The sequence below is a fragment of the Lygodium microphyllum genome, chromosome 9 (genome assembly GCF_053477565.2).
Source record: "Lygodium microphyllum isolate KBCC chromosome 9, Lygodium_microphyllum_v1.1.10, whole genome shotgun sequence".
Classification (NCBI taxonomy): Eukaryota; Viridiplantae; Streptophyta; class Polypodiopsida; order Schizaeales; family Lygodiaceae; genus Lygodium; species Lygodium microphyllum.
Genome location: NC_141143.1, coordinates 77,694,939 through 77,720,565, shown reverse-complemented (window position 1 = coordinate 77,720,565; position 25,627 = coordinate 77,694,939). Strand labels below are relative to the sequence as shown.

General features: G+C 39.7%; 1 protein-coding gene across 1 annotated transcript; it reads left to right on the top strand.

The window, feature by feature from the left end:
• On the top strand, positions 1 to 22,862 carry LOC148031215 (calcium-dependent protein kinase 26-like). Its single transcript, XM_087684747.1, has 7 exons — positions 1 to 1,285; positions 1,422 to 1,565; positions 20,262 to 20,414; positions 20,502 to 20,617; positions 20,789 to 20,956; positions 21,775 to 21,999; positions 22,111 to 22,862. The coding sequence occupies exons 1-7, from the start codon at positions 469 to 471 to the stop codon at positions 22,246 to 22,248; spliced, it is 1,761 nt and encodes a 586-aa protein (XP_087540873.1). The 5' UTR covers positions 1 to 468; the 3' UTR covers positions 22,249 to 22,862.
• The last annotated feature ends 2,765 nt before the right edge of the window (positions 22,863 to 25,627 follow it).

Here is a 25,627-nt window from a genome sequence, read left to right as displayed (position 1 = left end):
GGAAACGCAGAGCGCAAAAGGGGGATTCGGGAAAGGTTCTGAGAAAAGGCAACGCGCCATTCGGCGACATAGGCAGTACTATCTATACTAGGAACTAGTAGTATATAGCCAGAGAGCAGAGCAGGTGGATCAAGTCAAACGCTAGAGGTCAATGCAATAAGAGAGACCTCGTCGCTCGACCCAGGCCTGATCTGTTTGTCTTCTATTCCATGTCCCCCTCACTTCGATATAATTAAGTCAAGTACCTTGATGATGAGAAGCTGAGATGGCTGTAGCTATGGCGACCTGCAAGCATCGTTTAGCAGACAGGGCCCTGCTCACCAAACTCCTATTTTTGATCATACCCTATTAAAGAACAAAAATTTCAGGCCTTTGGGTCAGAGTCCTTGGACGTCTGCCCAGACTGTACTAGGATCAGTTCTTCAGACTCCCCTCCCCTGTTCATGGGTTTCAGTGCCCCTGTCATAAATGGGTAACACTTGCATCACTTCCGGCCTGAACAAGAACGGCTTCTTCTTCCCCGCAGACCCCTACCGCCTATGGCGTTCTGGCCCTGCTCCCCCACCGGAGGGCTCGCAACGCAGTGACCCCAGCTCGTGCGAATGTGCACTCCACAACGGCGAGCACAAGGACCCCGGCAAGCACTCCGAGAGCCCCAACAAGCCCCCTGATCCTATTGTCATCCATCCTCCTGTGTCTGCAGCCCCTGAGCATCCTAAACCCAAAGCTATGCAACAGACGACAGAGCCGTTCACACTCCCAGGGCAGAGCCTCACAGTCTCGGTCGTAGGCCGGCAAACAGAGAATCTCAAAGATCTGTATGTGCTGGGTAGGAAACTTGGGCAGGGTCAGTTCGGCACGACGTTTTTATGCATTGAGAAGAGTACAGGAAAGGAGTATGCATGCAAATCCATTGCGAAACGCAAGCTTATCTCACCTGAGGATGCCGAGGATGTGAGACGCGAGATCCATATCATGCATCATCTGTCTGGGCATCCCAATGTCGTAAACATCAAGGGTGCCTACGAAGATGTGACATCTGTGCATCTTGTGATGGAGCTATGTGCTGGAGGGGAGCTATTTGACCGCATTATTCAACGAGGCCACTACAGTGAAAGAAAGGCAGCCGATCTCACCAGGACAATAGTTGGGGTTGTGGAAGCTTGCCATTCATTAGGTGTCATGCATCGTGATCTAAAGCCTGAGAATTTCCTGTTTTCAGATAAGAATGAAGACTCTCCACTCAAGGCCACTGACTTTGGGTTGTCCATTTTCTTCAAGCCAGGTAGGCCTTCAAACATGTTTAAAAATTGGAGTTTCTGTGTTGGTCTTCCAGTGCTCCAGTCTATATTCTTTGTTCTGTATGCTTTACCTTTAGATATTTATAGTGAAATATAATCTGCCATTTTGGCTTTGAACAGGGGAAATCTTCCAAGATGTGGTTGGAAGTCCATATTATGTTGCTCCAGAGGTTTTGCATAAACACTATGGACCTGCAGCAGATGTTTGGAGCGCAGGTGTGATACTGTACATTCTTCTGAGTGGAGTTCCACCGTTCTGGGCAGGTGAGTTTTCCTAACTGACATATCACTAGAACTGAAGAGGGGTGTGGATGTGACTGCTTCAAGTTTCTGATATTGTCGAAACCTTGTAATTATGACTTTGTGTTGTTGAGAAAACTGGATAGCTGTTTTGGAAATTTCGTAGCAGAGAGTGAATTCTGTAAGTTCTCCCTTGTATTTTTCACAGTTATATCCTACAGCAGCTGAGAAGGTACATTTTTATATTTGCTAATTTGGGGACATGCTTGACGATTGATACAGCAGGGATGCAGGGTGGGCTGGCTCACTGTCTTTGTTGGAGGGCATTTTACAAAGGTGGAATCGTGATTTGTGTTATGTGTCTCCTAGTTGGTCTGATCTAACCTTCATGGATCTGACCTGGAAACTTTAATTAACAATGCATTCCAGGTGTTATAATGGCTTCTATGTTAGTTGCCAAAACACATTTGGTTTAGACTTTTTGACCAAGATGGCTGTTCAAAACAGGGCTGTCTAGATTTTAGATGTTTTTGCTGCAGTTTTACTCAACTCTTGGTGTTTTGGATGGCTTGTAATGTTTAGGGCCTATTGTACATCTTTATGCGTAAGCTTCTTTACTAGGATATTTTCAAACTTGTGTTCCATCTTCCCCATGCTTGATACCAACATACCAACATAGCATTGGTTCCAAGTTTGCTTCATGTGTCTGCCTCGGTTTGTTGTAAGGATCCATTTCGACACTGTTTGTTGGCAGTACTGTTCATGACTGTTGGAGAGCTCTCAATTATTTTCCTGCAGCAAATATGATAGGGGGCACCTATTTGTGATTGCTGTGACCTGTTTGTGGCTGTGTTTCCACTGCTACAGCAAAGGAGACTGCATGGAGCTAAGGCTGACTGGTGGTTGTGCATTGTTGTGGGCTGGGCTTCAATGAAATGATGTGCAGAGAAGTCAAGTTACATATGCATGATGAAGTCTCATTTAGCAAGGTGTTTTTCACAGGTGATTGCTGTCTGCAGTCCAAACACACCAGTGTGGGTTTGCTCCAGTATGTCACAAGAAGCCTGGGCTGTACTGCAGTCAAATACAGTGAATGCAAGGAGCTGGCTGGTATTTGGTGATACTATTGGCAGCCAAGATAGAAGATGTTTTGAGTTGGCTCTAGAATGATTTGCTGTAAAAACCTTTTAACATTACAGCAAATGTGCCAATTTGTGGAACAGGTGCTATGCATGTGGCTGAGTTAATGCGTATGCTATTCTCAACCTCAGTTTGTGGCGAGGGCCCACTTTTGTGTAACAAGTTGCTGCTGGTTGTGTGCAAGTTATTTTGCGAATGCTGTAGCAGTATTTGGCATCTTTGACCTGTCTTTTTGACATGGGAATTGACTGTGCCAAGCTTGAAATACAAGTTTGCTTGATTGCATATGTGTCAGGCAGTGCAAGGCTTAATTTTGTTGGTCTTGTTCCAACTGCTCTTTCATAACTTGATAGGTCTCACCCTAGGAGGATAGCTCAAGGTCAATTCTTCAATAACAGTAAAAACATCTCAATATCAAACATGATGACACCTTCATACTCATAGTCCTCATCAAGGAATACTACACTTTTCACCTACGGTTTGCAAACTAAGAGAATCAACATCAAATTCTCTTGCAAACCCATAACACATAGGCAAGTAGAACTCTTCTATCACCTTCAGGGAGAGATTCTCTTAAGGCTCTTCCATCCCACAATGACCTAAGCCCCATGTGTAGACTCCACACCTCCACAACCACACTTGAAATCACATGGCCTTTCATTTCAAGAAAGCTAAGCCATTATCTTGGCTCCTCATCTTCTTTTCTTTACTATGCAATGGAGAGCAACTCATTGGCTTCAATCACCATGATGATTAGCTTCCCTCATGGGTCATATAGTGTTAGTTTCCTAACGCTTCACTAGTGATTCTTTTGTAGGGTAGTATTGTGACATGTGGCAATAACTCCTCTTATCTTGTTAAGGAAGTTGGAAAGTGTTGATTGTTGATAATGGCAATACTTTGAGAAGTGAATGACAGAGCTAAATCATTTTAGCCTTTCTCTACATAGTATGGGGGAAATTTTAAAAACGAGGAAAACAAAAATGGAAAAAATTGGAGTTTCAAATTTTTGATCAAATCTTGAAAATGAAAAATTGATGTTTTAGATTGTATATTAAAATAAATATGTTATTACGTAGGTATATAAATATTTTAATGCATATAACAATATGTATCCAAATGTCATACAAAATTTGGGTCTTTATGTTGTATGATCGAAATAATGATTCATTATGCATGTTATGAGTGAAGATCAATGATTAAGACAGCGAAGACTGTGCTTTTAAAACTTTAAATAACAAAATGAATTATAATTTACTAACTCATGGAATCATTTGAAGATTGATATAAAAAAGAGTGGAATCAAGATACATAATAAGTAAAATCAAGATAGATATTTATGTGTCATGTGAATAATTTGTCTAAAGTCCAGTGAGTACTGGTGACTACTGAGTATCAACATGAATGAATAGTCATGATATCATCATGTGCATATGATATATGTAATGCCATTGGCCATTGGTAACTGTAATGCTAAACTGATCCTTAAAGTATCATGGCTTTAGTTTTCAGAGTCCATGAGCCATGACTCATCCGGATTTCGAGGATTAATGTACCATATTCTTATCCATCTGTGAGAAACTTATTTGAGAAGACGATGAAATAGTTTCAGCCTTAGTTATAGACTTTGGCTTTGACTTTGGTTGTGCTACACGACTATGTGTAGCCCCCGCTCTAGTCACTCTAGCTTTTCTTTGTGCATGAGTCTCATGGATTGGTGTCAATAGCTCTTCAAAGAGTATAGAGTAGATATCTCGCTCCTCTAGTAGTATCTTTGAGATGTCATACACCTTCTCTATATCAATTTTATCGATATTCACTTGTAAAGGTGAAAGATACAAATATATGAGAGAAGTTTTAACATATTCAATGTTTATAGATTTTACAATTTACAATTCAACTTTCAAGGAGTGACGAGGTCAAAAGTTACATTATACATTATACATAATATAATTCATTATCTGTGAAGGCTTAGGAAATTGAGTGGTCCTCTCAAGAAGTTGTGAAGATTGCAATGATAAAATATTAAACGCTCAAACTAGGTTGTTGGGAGCTTGTTTTTTTTTTTTGGTGTGGAAGAGAGCCATGTGATCAAGTTTCTCTTAGTAGGCCTTGAACTATAATCTCGTGAGAGAACACGAATGACAATGTGTTTCTATTCGAATTTAAGAGATTAAGGTTAGATAATAGGCAAGCATCAAAATCAACATTTGCTCCATAAAGCCCTCCTTTAACTTCTTACTAGTATGCTGCTCCTTACTTCACTAAAGGGGATACAATACATGCGTGATAACACAGATTGGTTTATGGAACCAATCGGTTCGCGTATTTCACAATGCAAGAATTTCATCAAATCTTTAGAACGATAGATGATGGATCATAGATGAATTAAGTTGGAACAAGCATCAATGAGTTATTAATAGTAAACAATTATTTATATTATATATATAATAGTTAAACAATAAATTACTTATCTCGCAGCAAAAAGCTGTTGTGAAGCAAAGCCCCATTAAATTTATTCATATATTCGTATAGAAGGCCCAAAGTACTCTCCTCTAGATTAGTGATTTGCAAGATAGTATAAGTAAAAATGAGACTCTTCACCAATGCCTCTACTTGAAACCACCAACTCATTTAAAAACATTGTGTTTAAAAGCAAGAGCCTTTGGAGACTCTCTTTCATTCCATGTGAGCCACTCCTTGCATGCAATTGTCTCTATTAAATTTGGATGCATACGTATCAACCTCTTCGATACAATAAACGTATAAACAAATTTAGTGAGACAGAGGGCTTTAATAGCTCAAGTGTGTTATTGGCTTGAAATATGCTAGTGACGAATGGTCTCTTCTTTGAAAAATCTTACCATACTTGTTATTGTCTTGAAGATGTCATCTATCCAAGATATTGTTCAACATCTTCAATGAGTCAAGGCAATGGGATACACATGGAGTCCATACTCTGCTAGGGAACTCATGCTCAAGCATACGTCCCATGGATGCACAATTGCTTTTATTACTTGTCACCACTTGTACCACATTTTGGATTCGTATGTCCATGATAATCTATCGCATGTTTTCCCAAATAAAAGCTCCTGTGATAGTAAGACTTGAGGCAGATGCATCAATGGCCTTAACGAACATGGTGTCTTTGCGTGAAGATACCAAAACATTATATACATTTGTTTGGCGCGTATCCGACAATCCATAATATAAAATTGTGCATCCATATTTCACCCATGTGTTCTTGAAGGGCTCCAATTGAGTCTCTATGGATGTTGTTTTCTTTCAAAGCTCTTGTGTGCGTAAAGTATCTATGGAGATGTCTTTTCACTCATGCTCTATGTGGCATCTTCTTCCATTGATGTGTAGTGGCCACATTGAAAGGGATGGCACAATGAATAAATGAGTGAGTGAGGTCCTTAGTTGCCCTCACAATAGCTTGCCTTTGGAGTCTTGCATGGACACTTGTACCATGTAAGGAACCCCTTTGCCAACCACCAATAGAAGGTTTCAATGGAGTCCTTTGTGCACTAGGACCCGATATGGATTTGGATAGACTTCTTTTTTATGGGCCACTGACACCTCCAATTTGGCTAGTGTCACTAGGGCCACTAGCCTCTCCTTGCTCCACTTGTGCTTCATTATCGCTATGTGGTATTAGATGAGAGAATTCATCCTCTTGTAGCTCAATCCATATATATTTTTGGTGCCAAAGATAGAGACTTACCATTACTTATGTCCCCAAAAACCTACCAGGTCTCTACCACCTTACAGAGTTAGTGCAATCTAGTAGGAGATTACGAGTTAGATGAATGAGCTGTTGGAAAAATGGCTGATTCAGTCCAACTCACCTTCGTTTTGTTCTCTAGTGCTTTTAGTGCAGAAAAAAAACAGTTTATGGCGTATGTGCATTGATTATCGTGCTTTGAACAAGATCACGATAAAGAATCGCTTTTTGATCCCTTAGATTGATGATGTTATGGATAGATTGCAGGGGGCAGCCATAACAGCCATATAGATTTGAAAAGTGGGTATCATTAGATATGCATTAGATTGGAGGATGTGTCTAAGATAGCTTTTGGAATATCTTTTGGACTATATGAGTTTCTTGTCATGCCTTTTGGGCTTACAAATACTTCTATCACTTTCAATCGGATAATGGATTGTATTTTCAAGCCACATAAAGAATTTGTGGACACTTTCTTTGATAACACGATTGTCAATGTAATAAACAAGGTAGAGTATAGAAGACACTTGGACATTGTGCTAAATGAACAATGTAGAGTATAGAAGACACTTGGACATTGTGCTAAATGAACTGTGTGAGCATAGACTAGTTATCAATGATAAGAAAAGTGAAAATTTTTTGCATGAAATCCACTTTTTGAGGCATATTATATCGGCTAATGGTATTTGCATGGACCTTGGAAAGGTTGAGGCAGTACAATCATGGCTACCTTCTCTTCTTTCCCTTTCCATGGCTCTACCTGTAACAAACCTTTTGTATATCAATTGTTATAAAGATATATTGACTCAATGATTTCAAATTAATTTGATGCTCATGTACTTTGAAAGGCGATTTGTATTATTTAAGTATTTCAAAATATGATCAAAAGTTCATATTTCTATTTAAGGATGATCGATTGTCAAAATTTTCTATGATTATACTTGGGTTGTCATTGATGAGATGTCCAAGAGAAATTCAAAGTTTAGTTGAGTGGTCAGATTAACTAGAAAGCTCAGAAGACTAGGATTTTTATACTCAGATAGTCACATTGACTAGAAGTCAATATAATGAGTGGTTTTAGAAAGTGAAACCAAATGCTCATAATTAAAGAAACAAACCATGAAACGATGAATCTATATAATGAAGCTCTCCAAAAGCTAAATTTGACATTCTGTCCGTGTCAAAGGCTCTAGAATTTTGCAAGAACAATTTTGTCTTTAGTAGCTATCTCAAATTTTTAACCATTTAAGAGATTTTTAGAGTAGAAGGTTTGGAAGTTTCTTTCTCTAGAAAAGTGACACGGGATATTTAGAATAGAACATGTGTCATTTTGAAGAGACAAGTGTCCCTACACGTATCATTTTTAATAAGCACTTGTCATTTATAGTTTCTATTTTCCACTTTTGAGCACCCAAGCCCCACACCTATATATTGGAGATCTCTCTCTTCATTTGGAATGAGCTCTCATGTTGAAATTTCAGCCGTATGCTTTGTACTCTTCTATCTATCTCTTATCCAAGAAGCACTTTCTACTTAGCTTGATTTGATCCAAGCACCAAAGAAAAAAATCAGCTTGTTGCTCGTAGTTTGCAAAAATTAGGGATTCAAATAAGCTTGATGCTCATTAGCTATGCGATTTACTGTCAAAAATAAAACAAGAAGTTATGTTGAAATCTTCATATTCTACTACTAGTGCCACTGGGGTAAGGGATCTATCTGTTATAGCCACCGATAGTATGTATCAACCAATAAGGAAAGGCCCAATAAAAAAGCCCTTATATGTAACATGTTCAAAAAGTTGAAGTGATCTACATCAAATGATGTGGATTAAAACCCTTCGCCTAGAGCTATCCAATCCTAACACCGACCCTCTAATTCTTTATGTTTCACTTTCCTCTCCTATGACTATGTTCATCTAGGTTAGAACAATGTTGAACTTTTTAAGTTAGTGGACTATGTAATATCTATGCACATCCATGAAAACCAAAAATGTATCCAAAGGATGCATCGATGCAATAATCAATAAATGCCACATTATGTATGGTAAAATTGGCTCTCGTCTATTGTAGATTGCCTAGTTTGCAAAAATTAAGGGGTTCAAAATCTTAATTTTTAGAATTGCAGCAAATTAGCTCTTTTGTATATGGTTCAAGCACTTGGTGCTTGTGGTTTTGTTTTAATAAATCCCTGTAAAGGGGAAGGGATTGGTTTTTCTCTCAATGTGGTGTCGACTCTTCTCTCTCTCTATCTTCTACTTTTCGTGGTGATAATTGATCGAGTTGGTTAAGTTCAAAGTATTATCATTCTTACATTTTTCCTAGTGCTTACACTACCTATATCTCTATATTCTTTACCTCTATCACAATACCTAAGCCTCTTTATGAAACCGTCGCATTACCCACAGCTCATTGTGAGTCTTGGCCTTTAGTTTTTTTTTGTATTTACTACTTTTTGTACTTGCCACTTCGCATTTGTGACTTGCCATAGCATGATCCATGAATAATGATCCATCATTGGAGCTAGCTTATTTTTTTGATCCATTGTACATATCTTTAATCTTATAAATAAAATTGGATCTTCGAAACTAGAGTCTTGGATTTATATTTTGCCTCAACATTTCATAATATTTATGACTCATTGTTGAAAATTGAAGCAAAGACATTTGTGATTTGTAAACTATATTAGTATTGGATGGATAATGCCTTGTGACACTCTATCTAATGAGTAACCACTTCGATGTTAAAACAAGTAATATTTACTAGTCTAACCCTTAGTTTTCTATGTATTTTTTAGTGACTGTATGAAACATCGGATTGTATTCGATGTTTTTTTGTGTATATTCAGTATCGTATTAAGTCTATGGATTGGACTGGATCATACTTGACTACCTTACTTGAGTGGTACTTAGCACCTTGGCTGTTTTATCCCACTAGATTTACATACTTTCTCGAATTCTAATTGGGTTGGTTGTTGTGACACTCTGGTTTTGTTTCATGCGTGGTAGTTCATGCATATCATGATTGAGCAAGAAGCAATCCATTGTGGGTACTTCTATTGTGAAGTTGCAACTTTCATAGCTATAGTTGAGTGTGTTTGGCTTAGATGCCTCTTGGATGATTTGGGTGTTGGACATTTATTTGCCACCACTATCTTCATTGATAATTAGACCGCATTGGCAGATGCATGGAATCCAATGTTCCATGCATGTACTAAGCACATTGAGGTGCACTATCATTTTGTTAGGGAGAGACTCTTTGGAGGAGAGATCAACTTGGCGTATGTGCCAAGGCAGGACAATCTTGTAAAACTTTTCACAAAGGATTTGCCTTGTGAGAAGTCTGAAGATTTTCGTAAAGCTTTGGGCTTACTTTCCTTTGTGGATTGATTTAGTTCATCGGGTGGCACTTTCCTATAATGAGTGCTAGCTCTTGTTTACTACATCACTCTCAAGGGGAATTTCTTACTATACTTTGGTAGTGATATGTGTGAGCACACTTAGGACCATTGGGACACTTCTTTTTTCCCACTTTAGAAGGTTTTTTCCCTTGGCCTTGCATATATGCCCATTCACTTTTAGGGCATACTTAATCTTGTAAATCTTCTCAATGGATACCTCTCAATACACTTTGAGTTGTGCTCTCTTAAACTTCTTATCCAAACTCTATACTTGCATTCTTGCAACCCTAAATCCAACATGAGATAGAGAGCTGTCATAGCTTCAGCTTGAGAGAGAAATGATACCCAAATGTTTGGATTTGGTAGAGAGTCTCTAATCTCATCTAAACCTTTGTGGTAGTGCGAATATGTCTTATATACACTAGCACGAAATACTCGAAAAGAGAAAAGAGTGGGTTGTGGCATTTAGCTGATTCCATAAAGTTGTTGAGTCCAAGGTTGTACCAACACAGGGATCCACGGTACATTGAGGTATAGGGACTGCAACAAGATCCCAAAGATTGTAGGTGCCAAGGATGCACTTGACTTTGCATGACCATAGAGAGTAATTTGTCCCATTCAATTTCTCAAATGTGGGTAGAGAAGGTAGAAAAAGCACTTGTACAAGGGGTACCAAGCTAGCCAATCAAGGACTTCTAGCCCCAAAAGAACGCAAAGGGGGAGAATGATAGGATTGTGGTCGTAGGTTGAATAGTCTCGATCCACTTGATCCCCCCAAGCATACACATTGGCCATATATGTCCTTTAAAAAGTATTTGCAAGGAAACAAATGAAGATGCTTCAATTGGGATGAAAAGCAACCGATAAGAGGTGTCTTGTGTGTAATGGGCGTCCATTGGTTTGCATACAGTAGAGAGAGTGATGTCAGTAGGGGGGATGAAGAGTATCTGATGCGAAAGGGAGTACACAAGGCCAAGGAGTAGACTAGACTATCAAAGGAAGATGTTAAGGGTTGAGAGTCTGCAAATATAGCCCAGTAGAGGCTTTAGATGGAGTAGAGGGGTCCAAGAAGTTTTAGTGTTTCACAAAATGTAGTGTTCTTGCCTAGGAAGGATAATGTCAGCACTTGCAACAAGCTGCCTAGGTTAGGAGGGACGTTGCCTAAGCTTGTAGGATGTTGCTTAGGTCTATATACTTGCTGCCTAGGAGTTAGCAATACAAGTAGCACTTGGGAGGTATGACATGCACAAAATGTGACACACTCCCTTCCCTCCTCCATGGTGGCCATGCCACATGGAGCAACCATCGTTTTTGCCTCCCAACGTGCAGGGTTCTCTATTTGGTTGAGGCAGCCGGGCTCCTTGTTTTGAGTTCAAGTCGATATGACTCTTAGGAGTTGAGACTCACGAGGAGAGGTGGGATTGACCTATGTCGTTCTTGTGGCGCCGTGGTCCAAGATGGTTGAAAGTGGATCCTTGCGAGCTTGGAGCTCTTTCATGGTGCGATTTTACTCCAAGTGCCAACTTACCCAAGTGTGAGTTAGACAAATGCGTTACGTGTGTTGTGAGCGAGCTGTGACGTGGGAGGGATATCAAGGCGTGACGGCTTGTGACGCGACACGATGCAGAGGGTGTATGCTGTGACGCGACGGCGTATTCTTGGCATATCTTTGGAGTTGGCTTTTGCTGCGTGTTCAAGATGCGACATAGTGCTGTGTGCTCGCAAACCATGTTACTTGGGCTGGTTTCCACACTGCGGACCCATGGGACCAAGGAGCCACCGTGACACTTGGTATCAAGGCTGTCCTTGCAAAAATGCAGCAATTAGGGCCTTAAAAATAGGCCACCTTGTACTAGTTGATGATGAAATGCAAGGTTTTTACGCTTGAAAATAATGTCCAGTTAGTTGCAAAGGTGGACTTTTGCTCCTCTTCAATGATCTGTGGTTCCCATGCATGGCTTTGATGCTATGTTAGAGTTTGCATGAAGGAGAGAAGGAACAAACTGACTCAACGCATCAACGATATGAGGCTGCAATGGTCAGCCCCAACACGCATCATTGAGCATCAATGTGGGTGCCAGCAAGAGGGATGAAAGAGAACGAGGAGGGTTGACTGAATGATCACAATGATATGATGTATGAACAAGAGGGCAGACCATCCATAAATAGGCAAATTGGGGCCACAATTGGGAACCAAGTGTCTAGGCCCATAAGTAGGTGCCCAAGACAACATACAGTGCCCAAAAAGAAATGCACGACTATACCCTCCATCAAAAGTGCCTAAAGCACATAAATTGACTTACAAAGTCAAAGTTAGAGCTCCTAGTATCCTCCTTTGACTTAGATTGAGGCTTATAGGTAGGGGATGATGGTACATGGCACACTTTTGCTAATAGTATCTTTCTATGTGGAGGCAATTTCAGCCTATACGCCGTGCCACTTAATTTTTCCAGCACTTGAAAGGGCCCATATTTATCTTAGGATACAAATGCTCTTTACCTTTCATCTTTCTCAGCCTTGCCTTTTCAAAACATGGCAATACCCAATTGTTCTTTGCAAACTATAGTGCACGTCTATGGCGATCAGCTATCCTCTTTTGCTTCTCTTGAGATTTTTGAAGTGCTTGCTTGACCTTTTGATAAGGCACATCCATGCTCCAGAGTCTCAACATACTTACAAACCGGAAAAATCTTATTCTTTGTGTGCAATATAGGTGGAACTTTCTTTCCGTCGGAGCTCAGCTGGATGCAGTAGAAGTTCGAGGAGGAGTCAGTATGAGAGTGTGACTGTTGGTGAGAGTGAGTTAGAGAGAGAGCAGAGTGAAAGTACGATTCGATTTGAATGTACCAACAATGTGTTGGTACACAAAGAATAAAATATATTTATACTTAGGGCACGTAAGGGTGCATTCACGTGTACAGCTAAATAATGTGCATGTACTTTACATGGAGGTCAAACGGGCCTTTATCCCAACAACCTCCCACTTAAAGGTCCGAAGTGAACCTCTAACCAACACCCACTAGTCGTATGCAATGCTCGTGTTGAGCTTTGCTTAGACTTTTAGTAAGAACATCTGCAAGGTTGTCCTGTGTTTTGATCTTGGTCAATGTGATTTGACCATCTTCCAGAATCTGTCTGATGAAGTGATATTGCACATCTATATGCTTTGTGCGTGAATGATACGTGGCATTCTTAGCTAGATACACAGCACTCTGGCTATCACATCCCAAAATTGCAGGACCCATAGACATGTCGAGATCCTCCGCAAGTTTGCTCAACGATATAGCTTCCTTAGAAGCTTTAGTAGCTGATATGTATTCAGCTTCAGTGGTACTCAGTGCGATGATGTTCTGTAACCTAGAACACCAAGAAACAGCCCCACCAACAAATGTAAAGACATATCCGTTGGTGGACCTTCAGGTGTCCAAGTCACTTACCATGTTTGCATCACAATAACCTTGCAAACTAAGTGCACCCTGCCCATAGCAAATACACTTTCTTTGTGTACCCTTTAGGTATCTAAGAATACATTTGATAACCTTCCAATGTGTTTTGCCAGGATTTGACATAAACCTGCTAACAACTCCCATTGCATGAGCAATGTCTAGACGAGGAGCAACCATAGCATATATAAGAGACCCACAAGTAGATGCATAAGGGGCTCCCTTCATAGCATTTGCTTCCACGTCATCTTTTGGGCTGTCGGCTTTACTAAGCTTAAGGTAAGGAGGTAAGGGTACCCCAAAAGGCGTAGCTTCAGCTATGTTAAATCTGTCCAATACCTTTTCAATGTACTTTTCTTGAGATAAAAATAGCAAATTTTGCATTCTATCTCAGTGAATCCTCGTGCCCAAAATATGCTGTGCATTCCCAAAATCTTTCATGGAGAAGGCTAATTTCAGCTGATTTTTGAGAGCATCCAAGCTAGTCTTCCTTTTCCCAGCTAGCAACATATCATCCACATACAAAACAAGTATGATGGGGTTGCCATATGTATCCTTTTTCATGTATAAGCAATGATTTGCATGGCTGCGTGTAAACTCATGAGATAGCATAAAAGTGTCAAACTTTTTGTATCACTGCCGTGGTGCTTGCTTCAGCCCATACATGCTATGTTTTAATTTACACACCATCTACTCTTTTCCAGGAACTACAAAGCTCTCGGGCTGTTTCATGTAGGTTTCCTCATCAATGTCACCATGCAAGAAAGCTGTTTTTGTGTCCATTTGATACAGCTCTAAGTCTAACATAGCAGTGAGAGCAAAAAGCACACGTAGAGTGGTCATCTTCACAATAGGTGAAAAGACCTCTTGGAAGTCAATCCCTTCCTTTTGTGCATACCCTTTGGCAACTAGTCTTGTCTTGTACTTGGGTTTTCCATCAACTGTCTTTACTTTGTACACCCATTTGTTTGGAAGTGGTTTCCTTTCCTTGGGCAATGACACAAGATCCCAAGTATCATTTGTATATAGAGATTTAATCTCTTCTTGCATAGCTAGCTCCCACTTACTATTAAATTCGCATGACTTGGCCTTTTCGTATGTAAGAGGCTCACCCTCATTTGTAAGCATCACATAATGCAAGGAGGGGTCAACCTATGTGCTTGCTTTCTTACGCGTGTAGACATGCGTACCCAATGATCAACATTTTCAGGAATTGGATCTACATTTGGAGATATATTATTTTCAACATTTATTGGCTGCTGTAAGCCATTTTCAGCATGCTGTTCATGCTGTACAACACCTTCATTTTCATTACTAGCATCTGCATTTTCATAATCAGCAAGTCTATCTTGTTGTCCATGACCTCCTTGTGCTCCTATTTGCTGTTCATCATCATTTGGCTCAAAAATAACCGACTGATCATCAGTTTCAGCCTGTGGTACAACACCATGAGGCTCATTTTCAAAAGTAATAGGTGGTTGCAAACTCTGAAATTTGACATTTTTCATATCTTCATTTGAGGCTAAAGTACCTTTCAGCAAATTTTCCTCATTAAACACAACATTATGGTTGCAAATAATTTTCTTGGACTAAGGTAACCACACTCTGTAGCCAAATTCACCCTCATCACCATAGCCCATGAAAATGCCTTTGGTGGATTTTGGGTCAAGTTTGTTCCTCAGCTCATCTGTAACATGCACAAAAGCATCACAACCAAATATGAGTAAATGGTCATATGAGTCCGATTTGCTAGACCAAACCTCCTCAGGAATGCCATTATTTGAGGACCTGTTTGGAGAGCGGTTGCAAATGTGAACTGCGGTTTTGAGTGCCTCTCCCTAAAATTCATGAGGGAGATTAGCAGTGGACAGCATGCACTACACTCTTTTACATAATGCCCTATTATATCTTTCAGCTACCCCATTTGAAGAAGGGCTGTAAGGGGCTGTAAGCTTCCTCTTAATTCCATGCAAGTCACAAAAGGACTTGAATTCAGTTGATGTGAACTCAACCCCATTATCAGTTCTCAAGCATTTCAGCTTTCTATCTGTCTGAGTGGTCATGAATGCATGAAAAGTTTTAAAAACAGCAAACACTTCACTTTTCTTTTTCAACAGGTATACCCAAATCTTTTTGGAACAATCATATATAAAGGAGACAAAATATACAGCACCACCCAATGATTTCACGGGCATACTACATACATCAGAATGCACTAAGTCCAAGATATTGGACTTACGAGAGACACCAGAGTAAAAGGAAAATTTTATTTACTTTCCAAGCAGATACTCATCACAAAAGTCAAGTTTAGAGCCTTTTCCATCAACCCTCTTCAGAGAGGTAAGAACATCAAGTTCTTTTTGGCTCATATGGCCTAATCTCTTATGTCATAACTCCAAGTGACTGCAAATTTCGACAATTGTAAGAAACTTGCCATTCGAGGCTTCACAGTGCAAACAATACAAAGTGCCCTTCTTGGTTCCTTTTGCAATCATCATGGAACTCTTTTTCACTTTTCACAAACCACCACCAAAGAGTGTAGTGTAACCATGCAAGTCAAGTTGACCAACAGATAGTAAACTCTTTTTAATGCCAAGCACATATTTGACATCTTTCAACACAAGCTCTTGACCATTGTCCAAAGTCTAAAGACAAGTGTACAGTGCCAATCCCATCAATGCTACAAGCATGGTTATTTCCAAGATACACCTTTCCATAACTGTCTACATTGAACATAGCAAAACACTCCAAGCAAGGAGTTACATGAAAAGAGGCACCAGAGTCTACAATCCAAGTTTGAGTGACACCATCATCAAGTGACAAAAGTGCATCAATCACATAAGCCTTGGTAATTTGCATATTCTGCATGTGGCATACAAGGGCATCATAATCAATTGCACATAATACATCAGTCTTTGTATCTGAAAGTTCCTTTATAACCACACTAGAGGTCACATTGGCCTTTTCCTTGCCTTTGACTGCCTCAAATGCAGTGACACCATCATCAACTGACAAAAGTGCATCAATTACATCAACCTTGGTAATTTGCATATCTTGCATGTGGCAGACAAGGGCATCATAATCAATTGCACATAATACATTAGCATTTGTATCCAAAAGTTCCTCTATAGCCACACTAGAGGTCACATTGGCCTTTTCCTTGCCTTTGACTGCCTCAGATGCATGTGTCTTATCCTTCTTCTTTTTCTCTCTTTCTCTCTTGTTCCTTCTTGTAATACCTGCAATCAGGTTTTTTTCTTGTGGTCCTTTTGACCACAGTGATAGCAGGTAATGTCACTCTTTTCCTTTCCTTTGCTCTTGCTCTTGTTTCTCTGTCGTCCTATATTTGCATTTTTCTTTTCAGCCCTACCTCTTACATTATAAGCTGAGTTACTGTCTTCTCCACTAGACATACATTTAATTTCTTCATTCAAGATTGAACCCCTCACCCCATTATATGAGAGATTGGGGTTATTGTTGAGTGACACCACCAAGGTCTCCCAAGAGTCGGGCAGTGTCATGATAAAAAAGATCGCCCTCAACTTATCATTAAAGTCCAAATTTGCATCCTTGAGCTGATTTAAAATGCTTGTAAATGCACTTAAGTGCTTGGTTGCAGGCTTTGACTCATCCAATGGCATATTCACCAAGTTGCGCATTAAATGCACCTAATTAACATGTGTGGTGATCTCATAGGTAGTTTTCAGCTTCTTCCATATTGCATAACCTGTATCTAAACCCTTTGATGTCTGTCAAGATGTCATCAGTGACACCCATCTTAATGTAAGCCACATCCTTTTTGTTTACTCTGGCCCAATCTGCATCAGACATCAGTGCGGGTTTATCTTCTTGCAAAGCATCCTCACAATCCTTTAGGAACAATATGCCTTGCATACGGTCTTTCCAAAGGTCAAAGCCATGACCATCAAACCGTTTGATTTCCATCAAACTCTTGATGTTTGAATTGGAAGAAGTTGTAGCCATTTTTTCACGAACACGAGTAAATGCCCCTGAAATGCAAAAGCACAAGCTGAACCAGCAAACACTCTCTTCCTCAACTAGAAATAAGTCTTTGCTGTTTGTACATGAATCAGCCACCACACGAGCAAAAACTGCAGAATTTACCAAATTCTGCACAAAGCCCCAAAATTTCAGGTCCAATATTGCATAAATGTCAACCAATCTAACAACCCAGTTGAGCAAGATTTTACCAATGCATGAAAAGCCCCAATTTTCCAGGGTCCAATGTCAGGAAGTTTTACTCAAAAAGGTGAAATACTGAAAAATTTGGCAAAATCCCCAATTTGATTGAGGTCAACACGCACAATGTTTGCAATTCTTGACCTAAATGTTGCTGCCAAGCATGAACATCTTCGAATCTGGGAAAAGCCCCAATTTTTTAAGGCTCAAATTTGCAAAAGTCTAGGACTTGTGCTTCCATGTGCGAACTCCCATCAAAGGAGGGTGATGAGAGAAATTAAGGAAAATTTTTGACTGAAAAAAAAAAGACTAGCGGGGCGTGCAACCAGGGGGGGGGGGTGGTTTTCGGTTTACCCACACCAGTCACGTGACATGATTGGCCCAACAGTTGGACCCATTGCCACGCACTAGCACCTCCACGCTAGTCCCCCACCTGGCAATCACGATTGACCCCTGTTGGACACGACGACTGCCCCACGCTTGCACTAACTGCCACCACTACTCACAAACCGGGACTTGTCCCACGCCTGCACCAATTGCCACCGTTGGTCGCCCTGACGCTTAGTACTTGATGCTTGATCTTGGTCCCTGTTGCCTAGTCGTCATCGGTTTGTCCTTCAAGTCGACTTGTCAGCTGCGCCCCTTAGTCTTGGAAGCGTGCAAAACCTTGGGCTCTGATACCAGTTGTTGTAGCTCAGTTGGATGCAGTAGAAGTTAGAGGAGTGAGCATGAGAGAGTGACAACCGGTGAGAGTGAGCCGGAGAGAGAGCAGAGTGAAAGTACGATTCGATTTGAGTGTACCAACAATGTGTTGGTACACAAAGAATAAAATGTATTTGTACTTAGGGCACGTAAAGGTGCATTCACATGTACAACTAAATAATGTGCGTGTACTTTACACGGAGGTCAAACGGGCCTTCATCCCAACACTTTCCAGCAGCCACAAAGAACGCAATGATATCTCTTACTGTTCACAATTGCAATACACTTGGTGACGATACCATGTGAGTGCACATGTAGAAGCAATAGCGCGATTGAGAGAGGAGAGAACAGAGAGAATGAAATGCAAAACCTGTATGATGCTGAATGAATCAGGAATGCATATAATGTTGACGACAACAGATTGGGCACCCTGTAGGAGTTCTGGAGAGGCAGGGCAGTGAGGTTGGTGGCGTTGGACCATTGACGGCAGAGCAATAGAAGAGAAAGATCTGGTGATGAGGAGTGAGGAGAGAGAAAACATTGGAGAGGCTGGAGAAGGCTCCAAAGAGTAGCAGATGGATGACCATGACGACGAGGATGTCATGATAGTCAGCAACATAAAAAGCACTTGCTATAAGTAGGCCAAGCTGACCAAAACTGGATGACCACCTTGAAACAGGTTGGACCATAAAACGATAACAGCATGGAAAGTGAAGCTTTGTCTTCTTATGCCCTGCTCATAATGGTTGGCTAGATAAAATCACAAAACGTGGAGATCTATTGTATACATTATATCATCTTCAAACCATGAGACAATATTCTCCGTTTGTTTTGACACGAGTGGACATTACTAGAAAGGGGAATACTGTTTGGCATTTTAAAGCTATGATTCCTTGTTTGGGCCTGAAAATGTTGTGCAAGTTTGCATGGATAATTTTGCAAGTTGTGTTGGTGCATGATGACTCGTGGCATTGTATCTTTTTAGCATTATTTAGATTTGTTCTTAGTATAATGTTGTTATTGCTGTGTCTAACCACTTTTATACATCCATTCGTAGTTGCATGACAAGTAGAATGATGTCAAGTATGGTCACCTTGCCTTCAGGCACCAATGAATGTATGCCATGTATGAGGGCCACTGTACTTCAAAAAACTCTACCAATGGATGTATGCCATGTACGAGGGCCACTGTACTTCAAAAGACTCTACCCACTGGTGCACAACCGCTTCTTTGCATTGACAGATCTACATCATGCACTCCAAAAAACTCTACTTCTGCCCAAGTGCTGCAACATGTGCTCCTCCGCTTGGTCCCAAAGGACCTCTCAATTATGGACCGGTCACAAGAGAAACATCAAGTCAATGTGTGGCACACTAGGTTACTCACCTGGACACATCCAACATGCGATTTGCTTAAACGAAGAAACTGTCAATGCTGGAAAAAGTTACTAAAATCCTGCAAACCATACTGAATGAACTACAAAGAGGTGGCTGTCACTTCTGCCACAAGTGGGAACAACACTGCAAGAAATGATTAGTCAAAATCTGAAGTACAATGACTAACAACAATACCTACTAGAGGTATTGGGTCCACCAATATGTAGTCAAAATTTGTAGAAGATATGATGTCTGAGATGTGCCATGTCAAGATGGAGGGCTTAAATGGTAAAGGAGCACTGCTACAGCTAAACAGCAGGATTGAAAAACATAACTGTAAGAGACACATGAGCAACAGCCGAACTTGAACAGGATGGTGTTGACCTAAGCGAGAACCATGAGAGGGGCTGCGGTTCAAGCCTTAAGTGACATGAGTAAAGAGTAGCTTAGTCAAAGTCTTTGTAATGTATACTCCCAGCTTAGGTTGGAGTTTATCTGTTTGCTGTGAGATCAGTTTTTCTCCCCAATTGTCTTCACCATCATTGGGGTAAGAGTGGGGATGGATTCTTGTTGAGTGTGATCCTTGCTTTCTCAGATTCCTTAAAAAAAAAAAGAAAATTACAGAATTCAGAATTTTTTTTTGGGCTTTTCTCCTGTTTCTCAAGTATGTTGAACACATTTCAATGCGCTTGTTCAAAAACTTATGTAACAACTTAAAAGAATTTACTTGTAACAGAGACGGAGCATCAGATATTTGAGCAAGTCCTGAAGGGTGACCTGGACTTCGAGTCAGATCCCTGGCCTAAGATCTCATCAAGTGCAAAAGACTTGATCAAGAGGATGCTTGTTAGAAACCCTGAAAAGAGATACACAGCGCATCAAGTTTTATGTAAATTTTTTGATGGTGCATTATACTATGCTCTCTTACTATTTAAAGGCCAGATGGTAGTTGCTAAGATGTTGGTGATGCTGCCAGGTCATCCTTGGATTAGGGAAGAGGGTGTGGCTCCTGATAAACCTATTGACTCTGCTGTCCTTTCTCGAATGAAGCAGTTTATGGCAATGAACAAGATGAAAAAGATGGCATTGAGGGTCAGTTATTGGTGCTTACATTACTCCTGCTTAAACTATCATGCATGCACTGAGAAGCACCAAGCAATCTCTCTCACATTCTTCTTACATCATTCTCCTACCACTGCATCCTTCCACAAATATGCCTGATCAATCAACTTATTTTTGTCTTTCCCGGGCATGTAAATACAGATCATAGCTGAAAGGCTGTCTGAAGAGGAGATTGCTGGGTTGAAAGAAATGTTCAAAATGATTGACACTGATAACAGTGGTTCTATCACATTTGATGAGCTTAAGAATGGTTTGAGAAGACTTGGTTCTTCACTCAAAGATACCGAAATTCAAACCTTGATGGAAGCTGTGAGTAATATTCATTTAGTGGTGGCTTCTCTGTCATCCTACTTGCAATGTGACGGTGTACTGATTCAATGCTGGAAAATTTAGAAACTTTCTGGGTCTTTCATGTACCTTGGCTACGTTTTGTGCACTCCAGACTTTATAGTTTGCAGATCATTGCATGTATATGGTCATCTGCTGTTATCCTTGCCTTTTTGCTTGTCTGTCAGCAGAACTTGCACATCATTTGGATCTCGTCTGTTTTAAAGATTTGAAGACTTTCAACATTTTAGAAACTGTCTTTCATATGCACGGGGAAACAGAAAAAGTGCATCTCAATTTGTCAGGGGTGAGAAAATGAGTAGATTCCAGTTCACCAATCTTCTTGGTTCACGGTTTGGGGAATGGCTTTACTGTTGATGTCAAAATTGAAGAATGCGATTATTTGTTGGGACTTCTATGATTGTATAGATCAGGGAAGGATCATGTGGAGATGAATAACTTGTATGTCTAGAATCAGACAGACACCTAATCCCATTCAGTCATTCTTGTCTACCGGAACTGCTAGTTTAGTGAGTTTGAGTGATAGGGATTTGCATGTGGATTAGAAGGGTTTTTAAGGCTTTATATCTATGATACAGATCCAATAACGTTTGTTGTGTGTCCATGTGGTAAAGGGGTACATTGGTCCAATGTCATCTTAGGGTATTGAATACCTGTGTTTTGTTTCCTTTCCTGGTCCTTGGTATCTCTATACCTGCATAGTGAATGCTTCCTAGTTGCCTCTTCATATTTCTGTTTGTACAGATAAAATGATAGCAACTGTACTACTGGATGTGCAGGCTGATGTAGATAACAATGGTACGATAGATTATGGGGAATTTATTGCAGCAACTCTCAATCTCAACAAAATAGAGCGAGAGGAGAATTTGTTTGCTGCATTCTCTTATTTTGACAAGGATGGCAGTGGTTACATAACAGTGGATGAGCTACAACAGGCATGCTTAGATTTCAAAATGGGTGATGTTCACATTGAGGAGATAATTAGCGAGGTTGATCAGGATAATGTAAGAATCTGGCAGCTTTTCTTGAAGCATGTAATTTGTATGCTGTTTGTGTCGTTGCTTGATGTTGCTTTATGGGACTTGATGTAATCGTCTGTTACCCTTTGTGTACAGGATGGGCGAATTGACTACAATGAGTTTGTTGCAATGATGCGGAAAGGGAATGGTGGAATGGGAAGGAAGACAATGCGCAATAATCTTAGTGCAAGTGTCAGGTCTGGAGGTTTGAGAGAGGCTTTGATGATTGGCTGATGTTGGGGTTGTGGTTTAAACCATATTTTGCTGTTGGTCCTTTGCTAAATGCAAGCCAAACAGTGGAGATCTCATGAAAACCATGCCAGGGATGCAGTGATGCATTCATGCTTGACCAAACCCCCAAGAAGCTTGTGTTCACCATAAATATGAACTGGACTTTACAGGTTTCTCCATATTGAAGCTCATAGTAGAGTGGTGCACTCGTTTCTGCTTCTAGAGGTAGAAACATTCAACAAATGAAGTATTTTCAGAGCTTTTGTATGGAGGAACTTGTAGTACCAAGGCATAGCTTTGCCTTCATGGTCGATCGGCACAGTTTTCCCATAAGCTTGTCATTACTTCATTTACTGACTAGATCTTGTAGAAAGGTTGTATCGATGAGTTTTTAGGCAGAGGTCTTGAGTATTTTGGAGGGCTTGTGAAGCCTTTGAATATTTGAAGCAAATCACCCTGTAAAACTTTTATGATATCCATGCAATGTACCCATAGAGAATGCAAGGTGCATGCTTGTTACGGCCATCTTTATGTTTCCCTGTACACTTTTTGTATCAAGGTTCGCTTCTGTTTGTTTGATCAATGGTACTGGATGATCTGCAGCTCTGCTATATAGTTTATTTGTATAATTTCTGTTTGTCCTGTAGTCTGGAACTTTGCTTTCTCAGTAAAGCATGGGAAGATTGTGTTTCCACTGTTGATAGCAAACAAATCAAAAAGAAAAACATGCTAAGCTGGTTGAAACCAATTGATTCCTATAAGGCAGCTATAGAACAGAGGAAGCCTGGCACCGTAGTGTCAGAGATAGGAATGTAGTGAGACATGGTCCATGTTGCACCATTGCTTGTGTGATGGCAACATTTGGTTATAATCTCCTAAATCTAGCCTAGCCATAGAGCATTTTGGATGATTATTTGCACAAAGCCTTGCTTGTGTATTGTGTAAGATTGAAGCTAGCCATGTTGGTGACTTGGCTTTTTCATTTGCAGGATAATCTATTGAAGAGTGTTCACACGTCCTTTACATTATTGTTTCCAAGCATGCACGTGTGCGTGCATGTGCGTGTGGTGTGTGTGATGCCACCTCTTGATTAATCATAGTTACCTATGGTATGATGCATTCAATTAAATGCTTCATCTAGTAGTCTCCCCACTACTTGATCGGTTTATGGAGATGCGTATATTTTGTTAGTTTCATCATTTTTACCCATGAATGTAGAACATCATTCAAGATTATGCTAATTGGTTTACAAGTGAAGAAAGGATGATATTGCAAGAAGCGCATTTCTGTTAGCATTTGATGGGAGCTAATTAATACAAACTTGTATAGGACATTGAACAAGTTCTTATGCAAAGCAAATTATCACAAGAAATGATCATCATAAACTTGAAAATGGATGACAAGGGCAAGGCCAAAATCGGCAATGGACAAAATACGTATCCAAGGAATTTTTAGAAGACTTACATACTCTTGGAATGGAAAAAGTATATATAGGCGATTCATGAATTGAACAATGCTATGTGGATTATTTTATCAATTTATTTGCACTTATGCAATTCATGTTTCTATGCTTAAACTAAAACTGTTATGATACGTTGATGCAATTCTAAATCCAATCAATTCCATTGCATTGAAAATGTGAGATTAGATGAAACTACAACATGGCCTTAATATCTTGAACATACACGATCGTAGGTTGGCAAGAAAATATTCTTTGTTAGTTAAGTTCAACAAAGATAGCCTTGGTTACTATTTCTTGTAGCCATGTGGATTGACATGTTTTCTTTGGCCTTTAAATATTGGAATTGTCCCCTTAGGAAGTGGTTTTTTGGTTGCTTTCAATGAAATATAGATGGTTATTCTTTCTCCACTTAGTTGCTTATAAGAGAGAGAGAGAGAGAGAGAGAGAGAGAGAGAGAGAGAGAGAGAGAGAGAGAGACCTATGAGATCATAGTTACAATTGCCTTGTTGAGATGGCAAGCTCAACATGCAGAGACATTGATAATTGATCACTTGGTTGGAGGGATCTCTGTATCTACTCTTAGCACATCGGTGGTCATTTTGACTCTAACGTGACCATTGGCTTATCACTTATTGTATTTTGTTGTCTACTTACAATTGGTGTAATTATAGCGCTAGTCGATTAGTATAGTCAATTATAAATTTTTTGACTTAGTAGGCTACTTTACTTTATGTTGTATCTTATAATTTGTGTAACTTGTGTTATATGAGATGAAAAAGAAAAAACCACTAAGAAAATGTTAAGGTCTCCATCTCTCTTATTGTGTTCTTGAGTCAACTCTTCCTTGCATGTATAATGTATGTTCGATGCAGTAGTTTGAGTGAGTCGCCCTACCATGCAGGGTTGAAGTGGAGGAGAGAGAATTCAAGTGAGATAGCGATGGGCAAGAAAATCTTCCATTCTCCCATTCTTTTCCTTGGATAGTGCTTGTGGAGACAATGGAAAGCAAAATAGAGAGAATATTTGATTATTGTGAGTTTTGGTGTGTAAAAAGAATGATGTATATTCTATAGATAAGTCCTTTAGGACCATCCCCTTGTGTTTTTGGGGTCTCATTTTAGCTCCACAAGTTTATGAACAACTTTAGGGTATACTATGATTTCAACCGTTTTTATTGTGCTCGGGTATACAAGTTATGGATTTCAAATCTATAAGTTCTGAGGTGTTTACTAAGAAGCAAACACAAGGTTTATCTATAAACAGGTTGCAGATTGTATGTATGGTTGAATAATTAGTGAAAAAGATTACTTGATTTATTGTTGTGCACTTCTTATAAAAGATTGCAAAAGACTTGCTTGTTAGTTTTGACATGATGACTGAGAAGAGTGAAAACCCTGTTTTGGAGAAGCTAGACAAGAATAACTAGCCATCATGGAATTTCAATGTGATGAACTTCCTTATTAGAAAATGGATATACGTGTCTACTCAGGTAAAGAAAAGAAATCAGAGCTTAAGTGATTCTCTGACTGTAGAAGAATTAAAGGTGTGAAACGAATGGAATACAAAAGAAGAAAATGTTATGTATTGATTGTATATAGTCATTGATAACACTGATGAGACATATAAAAAATGCATAGAGTTAACATGTAGCTTGAACTACCTTCAAAAATATATTTTTAATAAATACAAAGGCATGAAAGATTCAGCTTAAACAAGAGGTAAATACTTTAAAGAAGGGAAAGATGCTTGTAAATGAGTATATTTTGAAGGTGAGGAGCATTCTAGATGCTTTGATAGCTATTGATGCAATGCTTGATGATAATGATTTGGTTTCATCTACTTTGGGTGGTTTTAATAATAAGAAGATATGGAAACCTTTTGTTACTTCTATTTATGTAGGGAATCCATTTATAGATTTTG